Genomic DNA, 17,984 nt, shown 5'->3' with positions numbered 1-17,984 from the left:
CAGTAATTTTGTCGTACTCGTCATAATTAGCAAAGCCACCTCCACCTTTTCCCATCACAGCCTAGTCTACCAATGGCGGATAACCGTCTGTCAGCGGAACCGGCGGGAATGCGTACGACCAGAAGCACTTGCAAACTTTTTAAAATTATTAACTTAATTTGTATCTCCTTTCATTTTCTTGTCATCGGTTGATAAGATATTTTCATCCATTCGGATATTATAGATAGTATTTCACGTTTTATTTTCATCTCATCTCATTATCTCTAGCCGCTTTATCCTTCTACAGGGTCGCAGGCAAGCTGGAGCCTATCCCAGCTGACTACGGGCGAAAGGCGGGGTACACCCTGGACAAGTCGCCAGGTCATCACAGGGCTGACACATAGACACAGACAACCATTCACACTCACATTCACACCTACGGTCAATTTAGAGTCACCAGTTAACCTAACCTGCATGTCTTTGGACTGTGGGGGAAACCGGAGCACCCGGAGGAAACCCACGCGGACACGGGGAGAACATGCAAACTCCGCACAGAAAGGCCCTCGCCGGCCACGGGGCTCGAACCCAGGACCTTCTTGCTGTGAGGCGACAGCGCTAACCACTACACCACCGTGCCGCCCACGGTTTATTTTATTTTATTTATATTTAATTAAGTGATTCTTTGGCGTACCACTAGAATGGAGCCCGCGTACCACAGTTTGAGAATCACTGCTTTAGGTAACAGCCTTTTGTAGCCAACTGCCTAATTAACACCTGTGTAATGACTAATTAGACTCACCTGTGGTTAATTGTTTGTTCAGGTCCACATTGGTAGCCTAAAAAGTTGCTTTACTCAGAGCCCTTCAGTGGGGTGTACTCATTTCTGCACCACACAAATTTCACTAAAACTGAAATAAAAATCATTTAAGTTATATTATTAGCCTTTGTTTTGAGTTCAAAAGCTCAACAGAACCTGTGTTTAACTTAGTCTGGGAACATTTTGGAAATATATCTTTGCGTTCCTTGTCATATTGTGTGAAATGTTACTTTTCAAAGAGGGTGTACTCATTATTGCATTGCACTGTATGTGTTTTGTGTCCATGTTCATCTCAGAGCCGTCCCTATCGTAGGGAGCGCAATTAAATTCTCCGCTCTGATCAGAAGGTCAGAATGTTCGACGTGTGTGTGTGTGTGTGTGTGTGTGTAATTGATGTGATGAAGTTTTCTGTGAGTAGATGCTTATTTAGTGTTTTTGGAACGAGGCTCCAGTATCAGGGTTTTGGAACAGAAATGCAGTAAAAGTAACGCTGCAAGTTTTTAACTTTTTTGATGTGAGAAAGTCTTGAGGACAGATGTTTTTGTGGTTTTTCGATAACATGACGATCTGCGTCTGTCTGTCCATTTAACTGTCCGTTCATCTGTCTGTCTGACTATCTATCCAGCTTGTCCGTCCGTCTGTCTATTTTTCTATCGGTTTGTTCAACTTGTCTACTGTATATGTCCAACTTGTCTGTCTATGCATCTGTCTCTCTGTTCAACTTGTCTCTCCAACTTGCCTGTCTGTCCATCCCTCTGTCTGTATGGCTGTCTCCAACTTGTTTGTCTGTTTGTTTATTTATCTATCGATCAATCTATCTTGTCTGTCTGTGTTCAACTTGTCTGTCTGTCTGTTTAACCTGCCTGTGTCTGTCTGTCTATTTAGTAGGGCTGCAACTATCGAATATTTTTGGAATCGAGTATTCTGTCTTTTTTTGTTTTTCATCGATTAATCGAGTAATCGGATAAATTATACTTTTGTGTTTTTAAACAACTATATCAATAGTGTGTTATGCAGCATGAAAGGCCTCTTAGAATGAGCAAGCAATTGGCTGTTATTCCTCCCAAAAAAAGGTTTTTATTCAAACTCAACGCTTTTATTAGATCAAAGCTTAAAACCTTTGGCTTATTGGCTCCAGAGCTAAGCCCATTTAATCAGCCTTTCTGTGAAACATTTATGATGTACATGAAAAAAAAAAACTATGAAATGCAACCTATTTGTCCTTAGTTTTATCTCTAATAAAAAAGGAAAAAGGGGTGTACCCCCGCAATAGCCCATCTGAGAATAAAGAATAACAAAAAGTATAAAGGTACAAAATAGCGAATAAATAAATAATTCAAGTATTACTAATAATCCAGGTGGCATGGTGGTGTAGTGGTTAGCGCTGTCGCCTCACAGCAAGAAGATCCGGGTTCGAGCCCCGTGGCCGGCGAGGGCCTTTCTGTGCGGAGTTTGCATGTTCTCCCCGTGTCCGCGTGGGTTTCCTCCGGGTGCTCCGGTTTCCCCCACAGTCCAAAGACATGCAGGTTAGGTTAACTGGTGACTCTAAATTGACCGTAGGTGTGAATGTGAGTGTGAATGGTTGTCTGTGTCTATGTGTCAGCCCTGTGATGACCTGGCGACTTGTCCAGGGTGTACCCCGCCTTTTGCCCGTAGTCAGCTGGGATAGGCTCCAGCTTGCCTGCGACCCTGTAGAACAGGATAAAGCGGCTAGAGATAATGAGATGAGACTAATAATCCAAATTAAACAGTACAGTTCAGTTTCCAGTTGTATCCAGATGAGGTAGGTAGAGTAGAATGTTTGTCTTTGTGCTAGGTAGTGAGTGCTTATCTTGGAGCAATGCATGAGAGAGAGAGAGAGAATTTGTCTTGGTGCATGTGTGTGCAATGTAGGGCTGCAGCTATCGAATGTTTTTGGAATCGAGTATTCTGTCGATGAGCATATTTAAAATGCTGTTGGTAAAAACTGCAGCTTCTTCCACGGTGCATGAGGGGCCTGTCCGGGTGAAGCTGTCCATGCGCCGCTGTGATGTACTGTGGGGGGGAAAAAAACACTGATTTGTACAACAAATGCTATAAACTCGCCCAAAAGTAAATCTATATTAGGGTGGTCCCGAAATGTATGGGAAATTTTTTTTTTTTTTTTTAACCAAAACATTCCAACCACCCTACCATTTTTTTACATAGGCTAAAAGAAGGCAACAAGCAAAATTTCAGAAAAATTGGTTAATATTTAGAGGTGCCACACGAGGTTGCAAATCGGGTTAAGCCATTAACATTAGTTGGTGCGTAGACTGTTGCAGAGAAGATCTCTAACCCCCAAAAAGTCACCATTCTAGAGGGAATATGCTAGCCTGGCAAGCCAGACTAAAGGTGAATATTTAGTCTGGCCTCGCTCGTAGACATTTCCGAAGGGTGTGGGAGAAACAACCCGCTGTCTTTCAAACTGTCTCTGTGCAACAGTGACTGTGACGTAGTCAGAGCGACAGAAAGCAGTGGGGGAGACCTTGAAATAAATAATTTTTCAAAATGCGTATTAATTAATAAACAGGTTCTAGATATTAAGAAGTTTGGAGATAATGACCACAAGTTTGGAGTCTGTACCACATACAGTACTTAACATACACTTTTTTTTCCCCAAGTGTTTTTCAAGGGTTTGCTTAAACTGTTTTTGAGAGTTTTTATTTAGTGGTGTTTGGTGAAATAATTTCCCTTAAATTTAAAATAACGGGAAAATAAGAAACAATCAAAAAGTAATGTTTCAAAGCTGTTTATTAATTCTTCGTACTGCACAAACTAGCCCCATCCTTTTGGCTACGAGCGGAGCCAGCTGGTAGATCAGACTTTTGCCATAGCCGGTCGGCAAAACAGCGAAAACATCCTTCTTGAAAAGGAATGAGCGGAGAGCCTCTTCCTGCTCATGTTTCAACGAAAACTCCAAGTCTAATTCTTCTAAAACTGATTCCAAAGCGGAGTCAAACGCGCGCTGTTCACTAGCCCGTAGCCATCTTTCCTGTTGTGCTTTCTCCAGCGTCGCGCAGCCTTGTCGTCACTCCTGCAAAAGCCCGCCCAAAGAATCCAAACAAAAACCTTGCGTTGTGATTGGCGGGCACAATTTGATGCCCGGGGTGTTTTGTTGATATGGTGCGAGGCTAGACCCACTCGTAGGCAAAAATATTTTTGGCCGCTAGGCGGGTGGGTCTAGTTTACTAGGCTAGGAATATGCCACTTCTATGAAAAAGAAGAGGCAGGAAGAGTTTATAGACTGATAGAAGGTTTAGTAGTACCGGTGGTGCAAAGCACAACACCAGAAAGGGCAATTATGTTTGGTTAATTGGTCCCACTTCCAAGGAACTGTCTGGGAGAAAGCTTCCTTCTGCTCGGGAAGTCCTTATGGCCCTTTTCCACTACCCTTTTTCAGCTCGCTTCAGCTCACTTCAGCCCGACACGGCTCACGTTTCGACTACCAAAGAACAGCACGACTCAGCTTGCTTCAGCCCTGCTTAGCCCCTAAAACTCGCACGGTTTTGGAGTGGGGCTGAAGCAAGCCAAACCGAGCCGAGTGAGGCTGGGGGCGTGAGCAGACACTCCCCTGTGCACTGATTGGTGAGGAGGAGTGTCCTCACATGCCCACACACGCCCCGCGAGCACGCTGGGATCTGTAAACACCGCAAACCCGGAAGGAGAAGAATTACGAATTACGAGAATTTCTGAAGCCTTATGCGCCTCGCCTCATCTATACGCTCTTGCCAGTATCTGTTGGCGTTGTCGGTGACAACAAGCCACAGAACCAAGACCAGCAACACTAACGACTCCATGTTCTCCATGTTTATTGTTTACTATCCAGGTTGTGAGACTACCGCTTAAAAGCTCACTGATGTCACTGTTTGCGCTGCTTAACGACATCACGTGACGTCCACCCACTTTCGCTAACTCCACCCAATGTGTCCACCCACTTCCAGCCAGCACGGTTCAGCGCGGTTGTAGTCGAAATGCAACTCCAACAGCCCCGCTCAGCTCGACTCAGCCCAACTCAGCACGGCACGGCTCAGCCCGACTCAGCCGCGTTTGTAGTGGAAAAGCGGCATTAGTGTGTTCTTTTATCTCCACAAGATACCAGAATACCGAAGGGTTTAGAAAATCACAGACAAGTAATAGCTACTGTTACTTTGAACACAGGAAGTTATATTACTGTATTGTTTGTATTAATATGAAACAGTTAATAAGCCACATTATTTTATATTGTGTCTTGAGTGAAAACTTTAATGGCTTTGTGGCTCCTCTAAACATCGTTCAATCTTAACCAAATTTCGCACAATAACTTCTTTTAGGCAATGTAAAAAAAAAAGTAAGGTGGTCGTAACAAAATCCTAAAAAAAAAAAATTGGGGGACCACCCTAATCTATATGCTAATGAAATGTAGATTTGTCCATCTGTAGCATTTATTATTACTACCTTATGTATGGGGAAGGCGTGTTTTGAGATGTAACCTGTGTGTGTGTGTGTGTGTGTGTGCATGCACGCCACGCGCGGGAGGGAGAGATGAATTACATGAGTGAGATTTTGGGGTATTTGCTCTCGTTACTCATCATGCCTCCTCACTATCGACTCATAACACAGGCTACAAATAATTACAAATACTGTACTAATGCTCTAACAAGCGATCGTGTTCATATCAGTTAGCAATCGTAAAAATACGTTACCTTGTAGAGGCTCCGAGTCCGCTTGGAGAAGTGCAGCTCACATGAGGATGCTTTCGGTTCAGGCGCTGCAGCATTGACGAAGTACTATTATGGTCGGCCAGGTCCGTTTTACAGTGTATACACTGCAGTACATTGTCCGCCTTACGAAGCGTAAAATGGTCCCACACTTCAGACATTTTCTGCATTTTACGCACACCGCTATCTTCGTTTTCCGCCATTGCCAGAAGGAAATTAAATCGCTTGTCTGTCTGTCTGTCTATCCAACTTGTCTGTCTGTATGTGTGTCTATCTATTTAAGCTGTCTGTCTGTCCATCCATCTTTCAACTTGTTTGTCAGTGTAACTTCTATCTGTATATCTGTGTCTGTGATGATGATTTGTGTACAGTCCATAGTGTTTGTGTTGCTGTGTTTCTATAATAAATATATTTTTCTGATTTACAGTAATGACTGATGGAGAAGTCGGATATTCAGCGTAAAATGATTAGTTTTTGAAGGATGCTGAATTAAAAAACACTTCTTGGTTGAGGACTCGGATTCTCTGACCTTACTGTGTAAACTGTGCTGTTTGTTTAGTTTGTAATGAAGTGTGGTGGTATTTGTTTATTTAATTATGCCTTGAATGTAATTATGTCTCTGTGTTTCTTCCAAGGTAACTGTCCTGAAGGGCACTTTAATATCGGCAGCCACTGCATGCCCTGCTTCTGCTTCGGCATCACCAGCAGCTGCCACAGCACCAGGCGTTACCGCGCCCACATCGCCCTGCGCTTCACCGAAGAGGACGACTTTAAAGGTAGCAGGCAACATGGGTCACTGAAGGGTGCATCATCATCATCATCACCACAAACCTCATTAAAGGGGTTTTCATGTGGAATTAGATTCCAATAAATAATCAAATTACTGGCAAAGCGTAAACACACACACACACGCCCGTGTGTGTGTGTGTGTGTGTGTGTGTGTATATATATATATATATATATATATATATATATATATATATATATATATATATATATATATATATATTCCATCATAAGAGCTGCAGAGTTAAACAACTTCACATCTACTACTTCTCTCACATTCTACTACTCTTCTCTCACTCTTTCTCTCGCTCTCACTTCCCCTCTTTCTTTCTTTGTTCCCCACTTTCGCTCTTTCTCTCTCTCCCACTTTCTCTCTTGCTCTCACTTCCCTTCTTGCACTCTCTCTCTCGCTCTCTCTCTGTTCCCACTTTTGCTCCCTCTTTCTCCCTCTCTCCCACTTTCTCTCTTGCTCTCACTTCCCCCCCTCCCACGCACATACACTCACACACTCTTCCTTTCCCTCCCTCCCTGTCTCTTTCTCTCTTCCACTCTTGTTCTCCCTCTCCCACTCTTTCTCTTGCTCTCTCCCTTTCCTTCCTTTTCTCTCTCTCCCTATTTCTCTCCCACTCTCTCTCTCTCTCCCCCACTCTTCCTTTCCCTCCCTCTCTCTCTCTCCCCACTCTCCCTTTCCCTCCCTCCCTCTCTTCCACTCTTGCGCTCTCTCTCTCTCTCTCTCTCTCTCTCTCTCTCTCTCTCAGGAGTGAACGTGTCCTTCCCGTCTCGGCCAGGCACGCCTCCACCTCTCTCCTCCACTCAGATGATGGTTAATCCAGAGGTGGAGGAGTTCCAGCTGGTGGATTTGTCTCGTCGTTTCTTGGACCTGGAATCGTACTGGACTCTGCCCCGCCAGTTCCTGGGCAGCAAGGTCATTTTACACTCCTCCTGTGGAAAACTGATTGACATGAATAGATAAATGGTACAGATTATCCTGGATGTCAATATGAGGAATCTAAAAGATGACATGTTATCTTGTGCCGTTGTACGGAATAAAGCACGATGGGGGGATGCTGCTGTTGGAAAATAATCAACACCAGGGTGGAGTGGGAAGCGGAGTTACTTGTAACACCTAGAAGTCGATCATTTTCCAATCCCAGCACATCCAGAAGTGTTACTGCACGGCTGTTTGCCAACAATCTGACTTTTTTTTTTTATGCAGTACAGATTGCCTGTGGAAATCCCATCCATCTTGTGGTGATTTGATATTGAACCCAGTGCCCTGATTGCGATATCGGTGTTTCAGGTGGACTCCTACGGAGGGAGCCTGAAGTATAAGGTGAGCTACTTGCTGCAGAGGGATGGCTCTGAGCCAGTGGACAAGCCGGACGTGGTGCTGAGGGGGAACGGAAACAGACTGGTCTCCCGCCTCGACACGCGCACAAAGTCCAATGTTAAAAACGAGAGAGAAGTCAAGTTCACTGAGGTCAGTCAGTCACAACATCTGACACATCTGTGCATAAACCCGGGACCCAGGAACCTAGATAATGGTCATTAATGGTGTTTTTGTTTTTTTAAATTGTGGTGTGTGTTCATGCGAGCATGTGGTTATTTTAGGAACACTGGCAACACTCGTCCGGGCAGCCAGTGTCTCGCGCAGATCTCCTGATGACCCTGGCTAACCTGGAGAGTATCAGCATTCGCACCATCTATGACAACCGCATGGCCAGCGTGGGTCTGAGTGACATCATCATGGACACCACCAGCACTGTGTTTAGCTTTGATGGCCAACCTAAAAATGTGGAGGAGTGCAGGTCTCTCTCACACTCTCTCACATCCCTATACACTTTGTGTGTAATTAAAAAAAAAACGTGCGCGCGCACACACACGTCATTGCTCTTGGGTAAAAATGACCTGAATTATATATCCTGTATTATATTATCTGGGTGCGAGCGTTTTACTGGGAAATACACCACTCGTATTTTTCATCCGGGACATGGAGAACCAAAACCATGACAAACCTCTGTATGTCACTCGTGAGGAAATCGATGAATTGTTTTGATAAATTTGGGTCCTTTTTGTTTGTGTCGATATAATAAAATCACATGTTGGCTTGAAGACTTGAAGTTTATCTTCTCGTGTTGAAAAATTTGTATTTTTCATACGAAATACATCACAGATCTGAGTGATTATTTAAATAATAGGGGTGTTCGCACGGCACATATTTGCATCGATGCTGCACCGATGTATTTTGTTGCGATATATCTTACACCGGTGTAAATTTTGTGGAGCGTTCACACGTCACACACCTGCTTACTAGAGAGAAGCGTGTTAGCACCGGTGCAGCCCCACTTGCGTTCACACAGCAGTTTGTGCGACCGTGCTATACGATAGTAATAATGCGGAAATGAAATATGCGCATGCGTGAAAATGTACTTCCTTTTCCCGGTTGTCATGGCATCACCAAGCGCCGGGAAAACAACGTGGATGAAGACACCAGTGTTGCCAGATACTGCTGACGGTTTCCAGCCCAAAATATGTTCAAATCCGCCAAAATGCACTTAAAACCGCCCAATCTGGCAACACTGGAAGACACGCAGTTCTGTTGTTGTTGATATTCGCCATTTTGGAAGCGCAAAATACCAGGACAAATTATGCAATGCCCGTATGTAATCAACTCTCCTCACGCGTAGTGAGTCTACCCCTGTAGCGTTCAGACGTCCCATTTTATATCGGTGCTGCCCCGCAAACTAGCATTTACTCCGGAGTAAATTTCTTAAACCACCTCCCAAGCAGGGTTAGATTTGCACCGGTTTAAGCAGCTTTCAGGGGCGACACCGGTATAACTTTGTACCGTGTGAACACTCTACCGGGGCAGCCCCGGTGCTACACCGGAGTAAAAGTTGCCGTGTGAACACCCCTAATATTGGCTGGTGTTGAGTGGTATATCAGACATATTCCATTCAGCTAGCATGATATTGAAGATATGTTGTCTTCGACTAATTCAGTATCATGCTAGCTGAATGGAATATGTCTGATATACTACTCAGCGCCAGCCAATATTTATTATTATTATTATTATTATTATTATTATAATACATGCACACACTCTTCATATCAGCATTCTCGACGGCCAACGCTAGCTTACCCACGAGTCGGCGCCATCAGCGCAGCAGTGAAGTCGCCTTCCGGTCAGTGTAGCGTTCATCAGTAGTGTTAGCGAATGCTAATAAAAGCGGTCAAGCCAGTGCTATTGAGAGCAAGCAGCACAGACTAATGACCAAGAAACTAAGCTTTCTGTCTCCAGACTCTTCTTCCACACTGCACACTCGCTACAGTATTTTTCACTCCGACTTAAAGCAGATATGCAGAGCCTTTATTTATCAATAAATTTGAGTGTATAGTATCTCCATCCTTGACTCTTGTATGCTGCATAAATGGGAATTTAAAAACATGTATATTTTTGAGAGTTAAAATCGACCGCAAAGTTGGCGTTCGAGTTACCCCGCTGAGCCAGCCAGCCCTGAGTGCGTGACGTCACCGCGATGACCAGTTTTAAGGCCGAGGCCTTTTACAGCTATAGGCCAAAGTCATATCAATAAAAATTTATGGTGAAAGTAAGAAATACCGTTACCGACTTGCTCAACTAGGACTGATTTGACGACTTTGATTGTGGGTTGACTCTCATTAAAACAGGATGGGTGTTATAACTTATGCAACATACATGTACATGCATGCATTTTCACTGATAAAACGTAAAAGGCTAATTAAATAATCAGATGAACTGAGACGATCACATTCTAAAACCCGGGACGAAACGGGATGTCACTGGTTTTAGCAACAACCACGGGAAGGTCACTGTCTGAGCGCTATGTCCCGTCCTGTTCCGTCCCAGGTTTTACCAACAACCCTCGGCTCATGCTCCAGGAAGACTGGTGCAACTGAGCTCTCTTTAAAAAAAAAATAATAATAATAAATACTTTCCTTTTCTTGTAATTTTCTTTAATTATTGGTACTGCACCTTCTTTCAATACGGGCTTATAGCCAACGCTCCTCAACAGATCAGGGGTCTCGTACGAGTTTTCAGTAAAATGTGCAGAGCAGAGGAGAGACCACTTCGTAGGCGCCCAGTGTGCCCGTGAACTTCTTGCAAAACGCGTCCAAATCTTTGTAGTTTGAACATTCTTGGGCCATGAATGCAGCATAAATCCAGCTTCTGTCGTGTTGCTGCACCGGCCAGCAACACATCTATGTGGCATGGCGATAAATTGGCTCAAAATGGAGGCTCGGAGTTGCAGTCAGCTCTGTGTTTTAGTATAGCGGGAATGGCGATGAGATTAATAGACTTCCTGCCGTGACGTTACGGACGTCAAGGTCATTCACTTCGACCGCTACCTATATAAATCACTTTAATCATAAAAATTACTATATTAGATTTATTGTTAACGCTTAAAACTATTCATGTGCCATTCTTGAGGTCTCAAGGCATTTATAAACAAAAGTGAGGCCATGGTTCTGCGTATATGCATTAAGTATTTATTTCCCGATGTAATTTACTTGGTTAGATTTAAACTCAACATGAACAACTACACACAACAGAGCAAACTGGCAGCCAAAATTCTCTCAAAATCTTCCGCTTTTAACGAAGCAAACCTGGTGGTCATGTTTGTTTTTTACATCTCCGACGCATCTCTCTTCCAGTTTTTCGATGTCCATTGGTATGTTTTTCTCTTGTAAATATGCATGAAGAATATTTAATGAAGTTTTGGGAGCCTTTCGGGTATTCGGCGTGCCTTTCTCTTTCCCGACTAACAAAGAAATGGTTGTGTGCATGCACAGCAGAAAAATTTCTCGTTGAATATTCGCATATTGTCTTGACAACCATGCAATATCGTAAACCATATTCACCGCTCATTTTCCATTGGGTAGAGTGATGTAATACACGCAGGGTAAGCGATATGCTAACAATATTGTTTGCTCTCAAACCAAATGAATGAAACCCGCTAGAAGGGAATAGAACGCATGTTTTTATTCCATCGAAAAAGTGTCCTGTACGACTAATAATTCCCGATATTTCACTCCGACATGCCTTGTCAAAACAAATACGGCACTCGTATTTTTCATACGAGCTACATCCGGGACGTGGAGATTCACAACCATGACTTAAATCTCTCTGTATGTGTCACTCGTGAATATGTTCACCACTTGAAGATAAACTTTCATATATTTGTGCTAGTGTGTAATATCCTCTATATATTCCATATTTTTGCTTCTATCAAAACTGGGTCCTTTTAACCGAGTATGAACGTCATCTGACGGAGACTTGTCTCACAGGTGTCCACTTGGTTACTCTGGCCTGTCGTGCGAGTCGTGCTCTCATGGGTTCGAACGGATACCTGGTGATCCCTACCTGGGCACATGTGCCGGCTGTAATTGCCACGGCCATGCCAGTGCCTGTGACCCCATCAGCGGACACTGCCTGGTAAATGACCTTTAATTTTGGGTTTTACTCCAATTCTGTTGGTTTTGTATTTCATAATTAGTGTTTTTTTTTTTATGTATATAATGTCTGTGTTTTGCTCGTTTTCTTTTTCTCTTCCCCCCCCCTGTTAGAGCTGTCAGCACAACACCGAGGGACCGCAGTGCGATAAATGCCGTCCCGGATATTTCGGTGATCCCAGTCGGGGTCGACCAGACGACTGTAAGCCTTGTCCCTGTCCTTACACGGAGACATCTCGCAGGTTAGAGTTTCGTATCGCACTCTGCTCGCTCGCAAACATTTACATTCATGAGAAATGAGTCTCGTTCTTTAGCATATAAACAATTTGCTGAGGAATAAAACACTTGAAGACATGCTTTTATGGGAATGATCACCCACAACATGCCATCATGCCATATTTTATTGCTTACGTGTCTTTTTTTTTTTTTTTTTTTTTTTTTAAAGCAACCTGCTGAATCAGTCCTAAATAATTTGATCTCAGAAGAACTAATTATTGACAGTTGACGACGTCTCTGTTTGCTTGTTTCTTGTTCCGTGCAGGTTTTCAGACACTTGCTTCCTGGATGTGGACCGTCAGGCCACGTGCGATGCCTGCGCACCAGGCTACACGGGACGCCGCTGTGAGAAGTAAGGCCTTCCCTTTTTGTTCTTTCATCCTCACTTTAAGTGCATGTGCTGTTCGAAAGAAGAAACGTGACCTCCGTTGTTTGCTTGTTCGTAGGTGTGCACCCGGGTACATTGGAAATCCTCTGCAGCCCAACGGCAACTGCATTCCCTACAGTCAAGGTACCATCTGAAGATGCTGCTGTCTTTGTTACTGTTTATGAAAACTTTAGCTTAACCCTCTGGGGTCTGAGGGTATTTTCTGGCACGCTAATGATTTTGCCATGCTCTGATTTTGTCAATTTCAACAAAGCTAAGCAGTATTTTCAAAGTCATATGACTTTTTGTACTCCGCACAAGTTCAGGTACAATAATATCTGTGTAGTATGTATGTCATGATTGTACTTTAAAAAACAAAACCGATAAATGAAGATGTTGTAGAAAGCAGTTTGAGAACTGTGTTGGAATGTGTGGGAAAAACAACATGACTTTACCCATTGTGAAAAACCATTTTGATCACTTGACGTGATTCTGTTCAGTCTGAGGAATGTACCAAGCACAAAAACGTTAAATCTGCTCCATTGATTTGGACAATTAACCAGCCATCAAAAAAAAAAAAAAGTATGTCCTATTGTTTTGGGATGAAGGGTTGGCAATGGGAGGGGTATTCAATGAGAAGGGTAAAAGTTTCCATTCCATTCAATGAGAAGAGTGAAAACCCGTCCCACTGCCAACTCTTAATCCCATCAGGTCAGTGATCAAAACAGTTCATCACAATGGGTAAAGTCATGATTTTTTTCACATGTTCCAACATGGTTCTAAAACTGCTTTTTACAACAGCTTCATTTATCTGGTATTTGACTACATTCAGTGGTTCTTGAAATTAACTATTGTGCTATTTTACTCAGTTCAGAGCCACAATCTACTGTTATACAATCACTCTATATTTTTGCTCCCACTCCAACTCCAAATTTTACTCTCTAAACTCAAAATAGAGCAAAATTAACTATTTTTTTAGGAAAATACTTTTAACTCGAAAAATTGCTCAGTCATTTCTCCTGTGTATGCACTACAGCGCACGCATATCAACCGATCTGCTCATCAGAAATAGAAGAAATATTTACACTTACTCAAGTTGATCTTCGGCTGGATCGAGACAAAGTTAATTTAATAAAAAAGCACCGCTCATCATCAGTGTCATAGTTCTCAAGATTGAATCGCTGTCTTGAATCATCTGAAACAAACAAAATCCACGTGCCATCTCGCAACAAGTTTTACCTCCAAACAGGTAGCCTAAACTGTGGCTGACAGATTTTATCTTATTTACGCTGGGCGTTCCCACGACGAAAGAGAAACCAATCAAAACCGAAAGAGTGAAAGTGACCTGAGTAAAGTGACAAGTTTTATGTTTCATCTACTTTAGGTAATTTAAAAACTATATTATTATTTGGCAGTGGGCACATAGGAAAGTGTAAAGTATACAGTTTATGCCAATATGTTTATCATGCTTGTATGATAAAAAACTTGCAAAGATATTGATCTAAATACATGACCTACTCATTCTAAACCTGCCGAGCTTCACCAGCGAAGCTTTTGACCCCAGAGGGTTAACGCATCCTTTACTGAGCCGGAGTCTCTGTCCGTTTGTGGCCACATATAATGAAGAGCTCATAACGTTTCAAGGCTTGCTTCTGAAGTCCTTTTTAACCCTTATTCAGAACTTACACAATGTGACAACAGAGGAACTATCAGTTCCAGCAGCAGACCATGCAACTGCAAGGTAATGTCTTTACCTTATCGGAACCTGCATTTGGTTGAGCATCGTTGCAGTGTATTTATTTTTATACGTTTTTGCTCTGCAGGCCAATGTGGCTGGAACTTTGTGTGACGAGTGTAAACCAGGATCCTTCCATCTTTCTGCTGGAAATCCTGAAGGGTGTTTGCAGTGTTTCTGCATGGGAGTGACCAAGCAGTGTGCCAGCTCCACCTGGACCAGAGATCAGGTTAGTTCGAGTAAGCCTGTAAGGGTTTCAAGGATTTTCATACAAGATCAAGGGCTTTAGAGACCTGCTAGTAGTGTTGACGTCAAGACCAAGTCATGACTGAAACCAAGATAAGACCAAGACTTTGAGGGGTTGAGATCAAGTCAAGATCAAGACTAAGGCAGGGCGAGACTGAGTCAAGACCAGGACCAGACCAGGGTGTGTGAATGGGGGTGGGGGAGGGGTGATGGCCATTAACAGGAAGAACAATTTCAAATTAGCAATGAGTCATGTTGTTGGTCACATTTGAAGCAGGAAGTTTTACATCTATTCACAGTAACGATGTTAACAAACAAATTGGACAGTGCACTGGCAATTTGGTGAAATCACCCCTGCAGTTGTGGTCTTGAAATAAAATCCTGAGACTGAGACAAGACCGAGTAAAAATGGGGTCGATTACGAGACAAGACCGAGACCTTCAAAAAGTGGTCTTGAGACCGGTCTCGAGTCCTACAACACTACCTACTAGCAGAATAGTTTAAGATAGGACTGAGATGGTTTTAATGGACTTAAATATGACCCACAACCTTGAATTGAACCCAGTACGTTGGCGTATTCCTGCCTCCTGCTTCAAATTCCCAGGCTTGAGACTCCGGATCCACTGTGATCCAGACCAAGACCAAGCATAACTTAAGATGAATTAGTGATATAACCTTGAAATCTGGTTTCATAGTCCCTAACTCGACGACACGCTATTTTTTAATTCAAGGATCTCACAAGCAAACCGATCCATTGTCTTTTATGTTCTAGTTATAAACATACCCCTCTAGTCTCATGTCATGTGACGGACTCGCTCCTCTGGTTGTGTCGAAAGGTGCGAGGTGGCGTCAACGGGCAGCTGTTTTCTCTCACCAACGAAGGCAATACTCGCTTCATCGTTGACGGCATCACCCAGAGGGGTAGTGCCGAGGTCTTCTATCGCTCGTTCACCAGCATCCCGAATGATATCTACTACTGGGTGCTGCCCGAGAGCTTCCAAGGAGATAAGGTGCATCTGTTTACTCCTGCTCACATCCAATAAGTGTGAAAAGAGTGTAATAATCAATGACACGATGCTGTGATGAGATCTGTTGCAGAGTGGCGTGACTGACAATAAATATGATGGTGCGAGGATATATCATGATACAAATTTGTGACGATTTGAATTGATGAAATAAAAACTGAATTGTGATCATCAGGTTGCATAATCTTAGTTTTTCCACTTTGTTAATGTAAATGATGTAAAATAGCGGGAATATGGGTGACTTCACTGTAGGCGGAAGTAACACAGCTCTAATGTAGCTGAAACACAAACGAATCTAAAATGTGAAAGAGGTGTTGTGTGATTGACTAGAACTGGATTTAACAAGAATTCGGAGTGCTCTTTTTACAGATTGCTGAAAGATAAAGAAAAGAGAAGCAAATGGAGGGAGAACAAATCTTAGTTTATGAAGCAAAGGCTGATTTTATTAACTTTTTAATTTTTGATGAGGAATATTTTAGTTAATAGTCTATTTTATTTTTTTCGTGGTACGGTTTCCATCAAATCCTGCGCTCTGATTGGCTGGCGAGTGGGTCCGTGTCCTACGGTACGGACCCCGGTTACGGACCTCTGGCGGCTCGCTCGTTCACAACAACAAACATGGTAGAATTTTTTTGTCAACATGTATTTTTTTTTTAAATATAAGATTTATTTATAAGATTATCAAAAATCTTGTAAATTTTTGCCAGCATTTCTCAGGAGAATAGCATTAATTTTACATCATGGATGGTGATAACGACAGCGTTCACAGCGAAAGCAAGTTTTACTACCTTGAGGAAGACAAAATAAAAGAAAACATTTCAGGAGAAAGCTAAAAACCTCTAACTTGCTAACGCCGAGCAAAAACATGGCTGAATCCTGAATGACTCAATTTTGTATAAATAGGGGACTACATAGGCGGCAAAATGTTTTTTTCCTGCTATGGAAGTGCACTTGTATACCGAGGGGGAAGAAATTTGCATTACAGCCGTGAATGAGGATTCAAAATGGTGGCTCGGCTCGGTTTTCCCTTTCGGGCGCTCTCGTTTTCTGTTAGAATTTGGTAAAGAAAAAAATAAATATATTATTTACCAGCTTAAGGTCGGTCCGTATGGTGAAATACCATGACCTCGGCCTTAAATACTGACCTCGGCCCAGAGGGCCTCGCTCAATACTTTCAAGACCTCAGTCACGGTATTTCACGATATGGACCTCCCAGCTGGTAAATAACACGTATATAATTTACTACAACATTTACAAATGTGGGTAAATAATTATTGTTGGTGGTTAACAAAATGTAAAGTTTTTTTTTATTATTAATTAATTTATTTATTTATCAAAAGCAATATTTAAGTCAAAGATTAGGAAAATTATTTTTTTAAGTGATAAAATTTTCATTAATTATTACTATTTTTTCGAAAGCTATCATTGGAAAATTGAATCGTGAACCCAATATCTTAGAATATCCTCACATCCAGAACTGTTTTATTCCTCTTATACCACATCAGTATGCTAACGGGAACATTTTTTAAAATTGATTTAATCCAGTTAATGTTGTGGAATGTCCACAAAACAGATTAGTTCCTGTTCTTACGTGCCTTAGAGCAGCACCAACGTTTCATTTTTCTGTCTGTTAAAGATAATATTTAAGTTATTCCACGAAATTGAGTCGTACATGAGCTGATAGCTGACGAGGTGCATAGCACCGAGTTGTCTATAAGCAATGTATGATGAGATTGAGTGGAATAACTGTTTTATTCTCTCCACATTCACTGGATTTTGAGAAATGGAGCTTTTTTTAATTTTTATTTTTTTGCAAATTCGGTACATAAACACTTTATACAAAACGTCCGACAAAATAATTTCTGCTTAGAATGTAAACAAACCGGCGAAATGACTGTAGCAATGTGTGAAAAATGCTATGATAATAATTCTTGAAAAATAAAGAGACATTCTTACCATCAAATACTTTCATTCCATATATTGTTGAGGGTTTTTTTTTGTATTTTTTGGGGTGGTGGTTTTTCTTCTTCAGGGCTGGGGTGGAGTGTGAAACAGAAGACATGGGGGGGCAGGCACACTATTCTTTTAGTTATTTCTGTTTCTTTTAAATACTTAACATTTTTGGGGGTTTTGTTTTCGAGGAGAGTTTTTATTTCATCCTCGGTTGCTTCAGCAACACGCTCCGCCATTTTGTTTTTCTCTACTTATGGTATATGAGCTGATGTCCTAGTCGTAGAGTAGCCAATCAGAGCGCACAATTGCTCATATCCAGTGAATGTGGATAGAATAATACAAAATGTACAGCTTTTGTTACTGAGAAACCACAAAGTGCGAAGCCGTCCATTGTGAATACTCTTAGCTGTCAAACTGTTATAAAGCGCCGACACTGGAGACTCCTTCCAAAGATGCTGAAAATGTCTCATTGGGGAAAGCATCAATTACACACTTTACAATTACACACTTTACAAAAGAAACAATTACACACTTTAAATCCATTGATTAGAATGAGTATAAGAGCAAGAGCATTTAATATAAGCTTATT

At 42.1% G+C, this 17,984-nt stretch overlaps 1 protein-coding gene across 9 annotated transcripts in view; it reads left to right on the top strand.

Moving 5' to 3' along the window:
• hspg2 (heparan sulfate proteoglycan 2) overlaps positions 1-17,984 on the top strand; it is a 272,884-nt gene that overhangs the window by 112,413 nt on the left and 142,487 nt on the right. For all 9 annotated transcript variants that reach the window (XM_060937478.1, XM_060937484.1, XM_060937483.1 and 6 more), the window contains 11 exons: positions 6,150-6,290; positions 7,059-7,225; positions 7,601-7,780; positions 7,912-8,108; positions 11,629-11,776; positions 11,908-12,035; positions 12,335-12,421; positions 12,516-12,580; positions 14,116-14,177; positions 14,260-14,400; positions 15,254-15,427. In XM_060937478.1, the coding sequence (XP_060793461.1) occupies positions 6,150-6,290; positions 7,059-7,225; positions 7,601-7,780; positions 7,912-8,108; positions 11,629-11,776; positions 11,908-12,035; positions 12,335-12,421; positions 12,516-12,580; positions 14,116-14,177; positions 14,260-14,400; positions 15,254-15,427 (1,490 nt within the window). The remainder of the gene's footprint in view (positions 1-6,149; positions 6,291-7,058; positions 7,226-7,600; positions 7,781-7,911; positions 8,109-11,628; positions 11,777-11,907; positions 12,036-12,334; positions 12,422-12,515; positions 12,581-14,115; positions 14,178-14,259; positions 14,401-15,253; positions 15,428-17,984) is intronic.

Source organism: Neoarius graeffei, chromosome 13 (assembly GCF_027579695.1).
Source record: "Neoarius graeffei isolate fNeoGra1 chromosome 13, fNeoGra1.pri, whole genome shotgun sequence".
In the NCBI taxonomy this organism is placed as follows: domain Eukaryota; kingdom Metazoa; phylum Chordata; class Actinopteri; order Siluriformes; family Ariidae; genus Neoarius; species Neoarius graeffei.
Note: the sequence above shows the minus strand (reverse complement) of the source record. Positions and strands in the feature narration are given on the sequence as shown.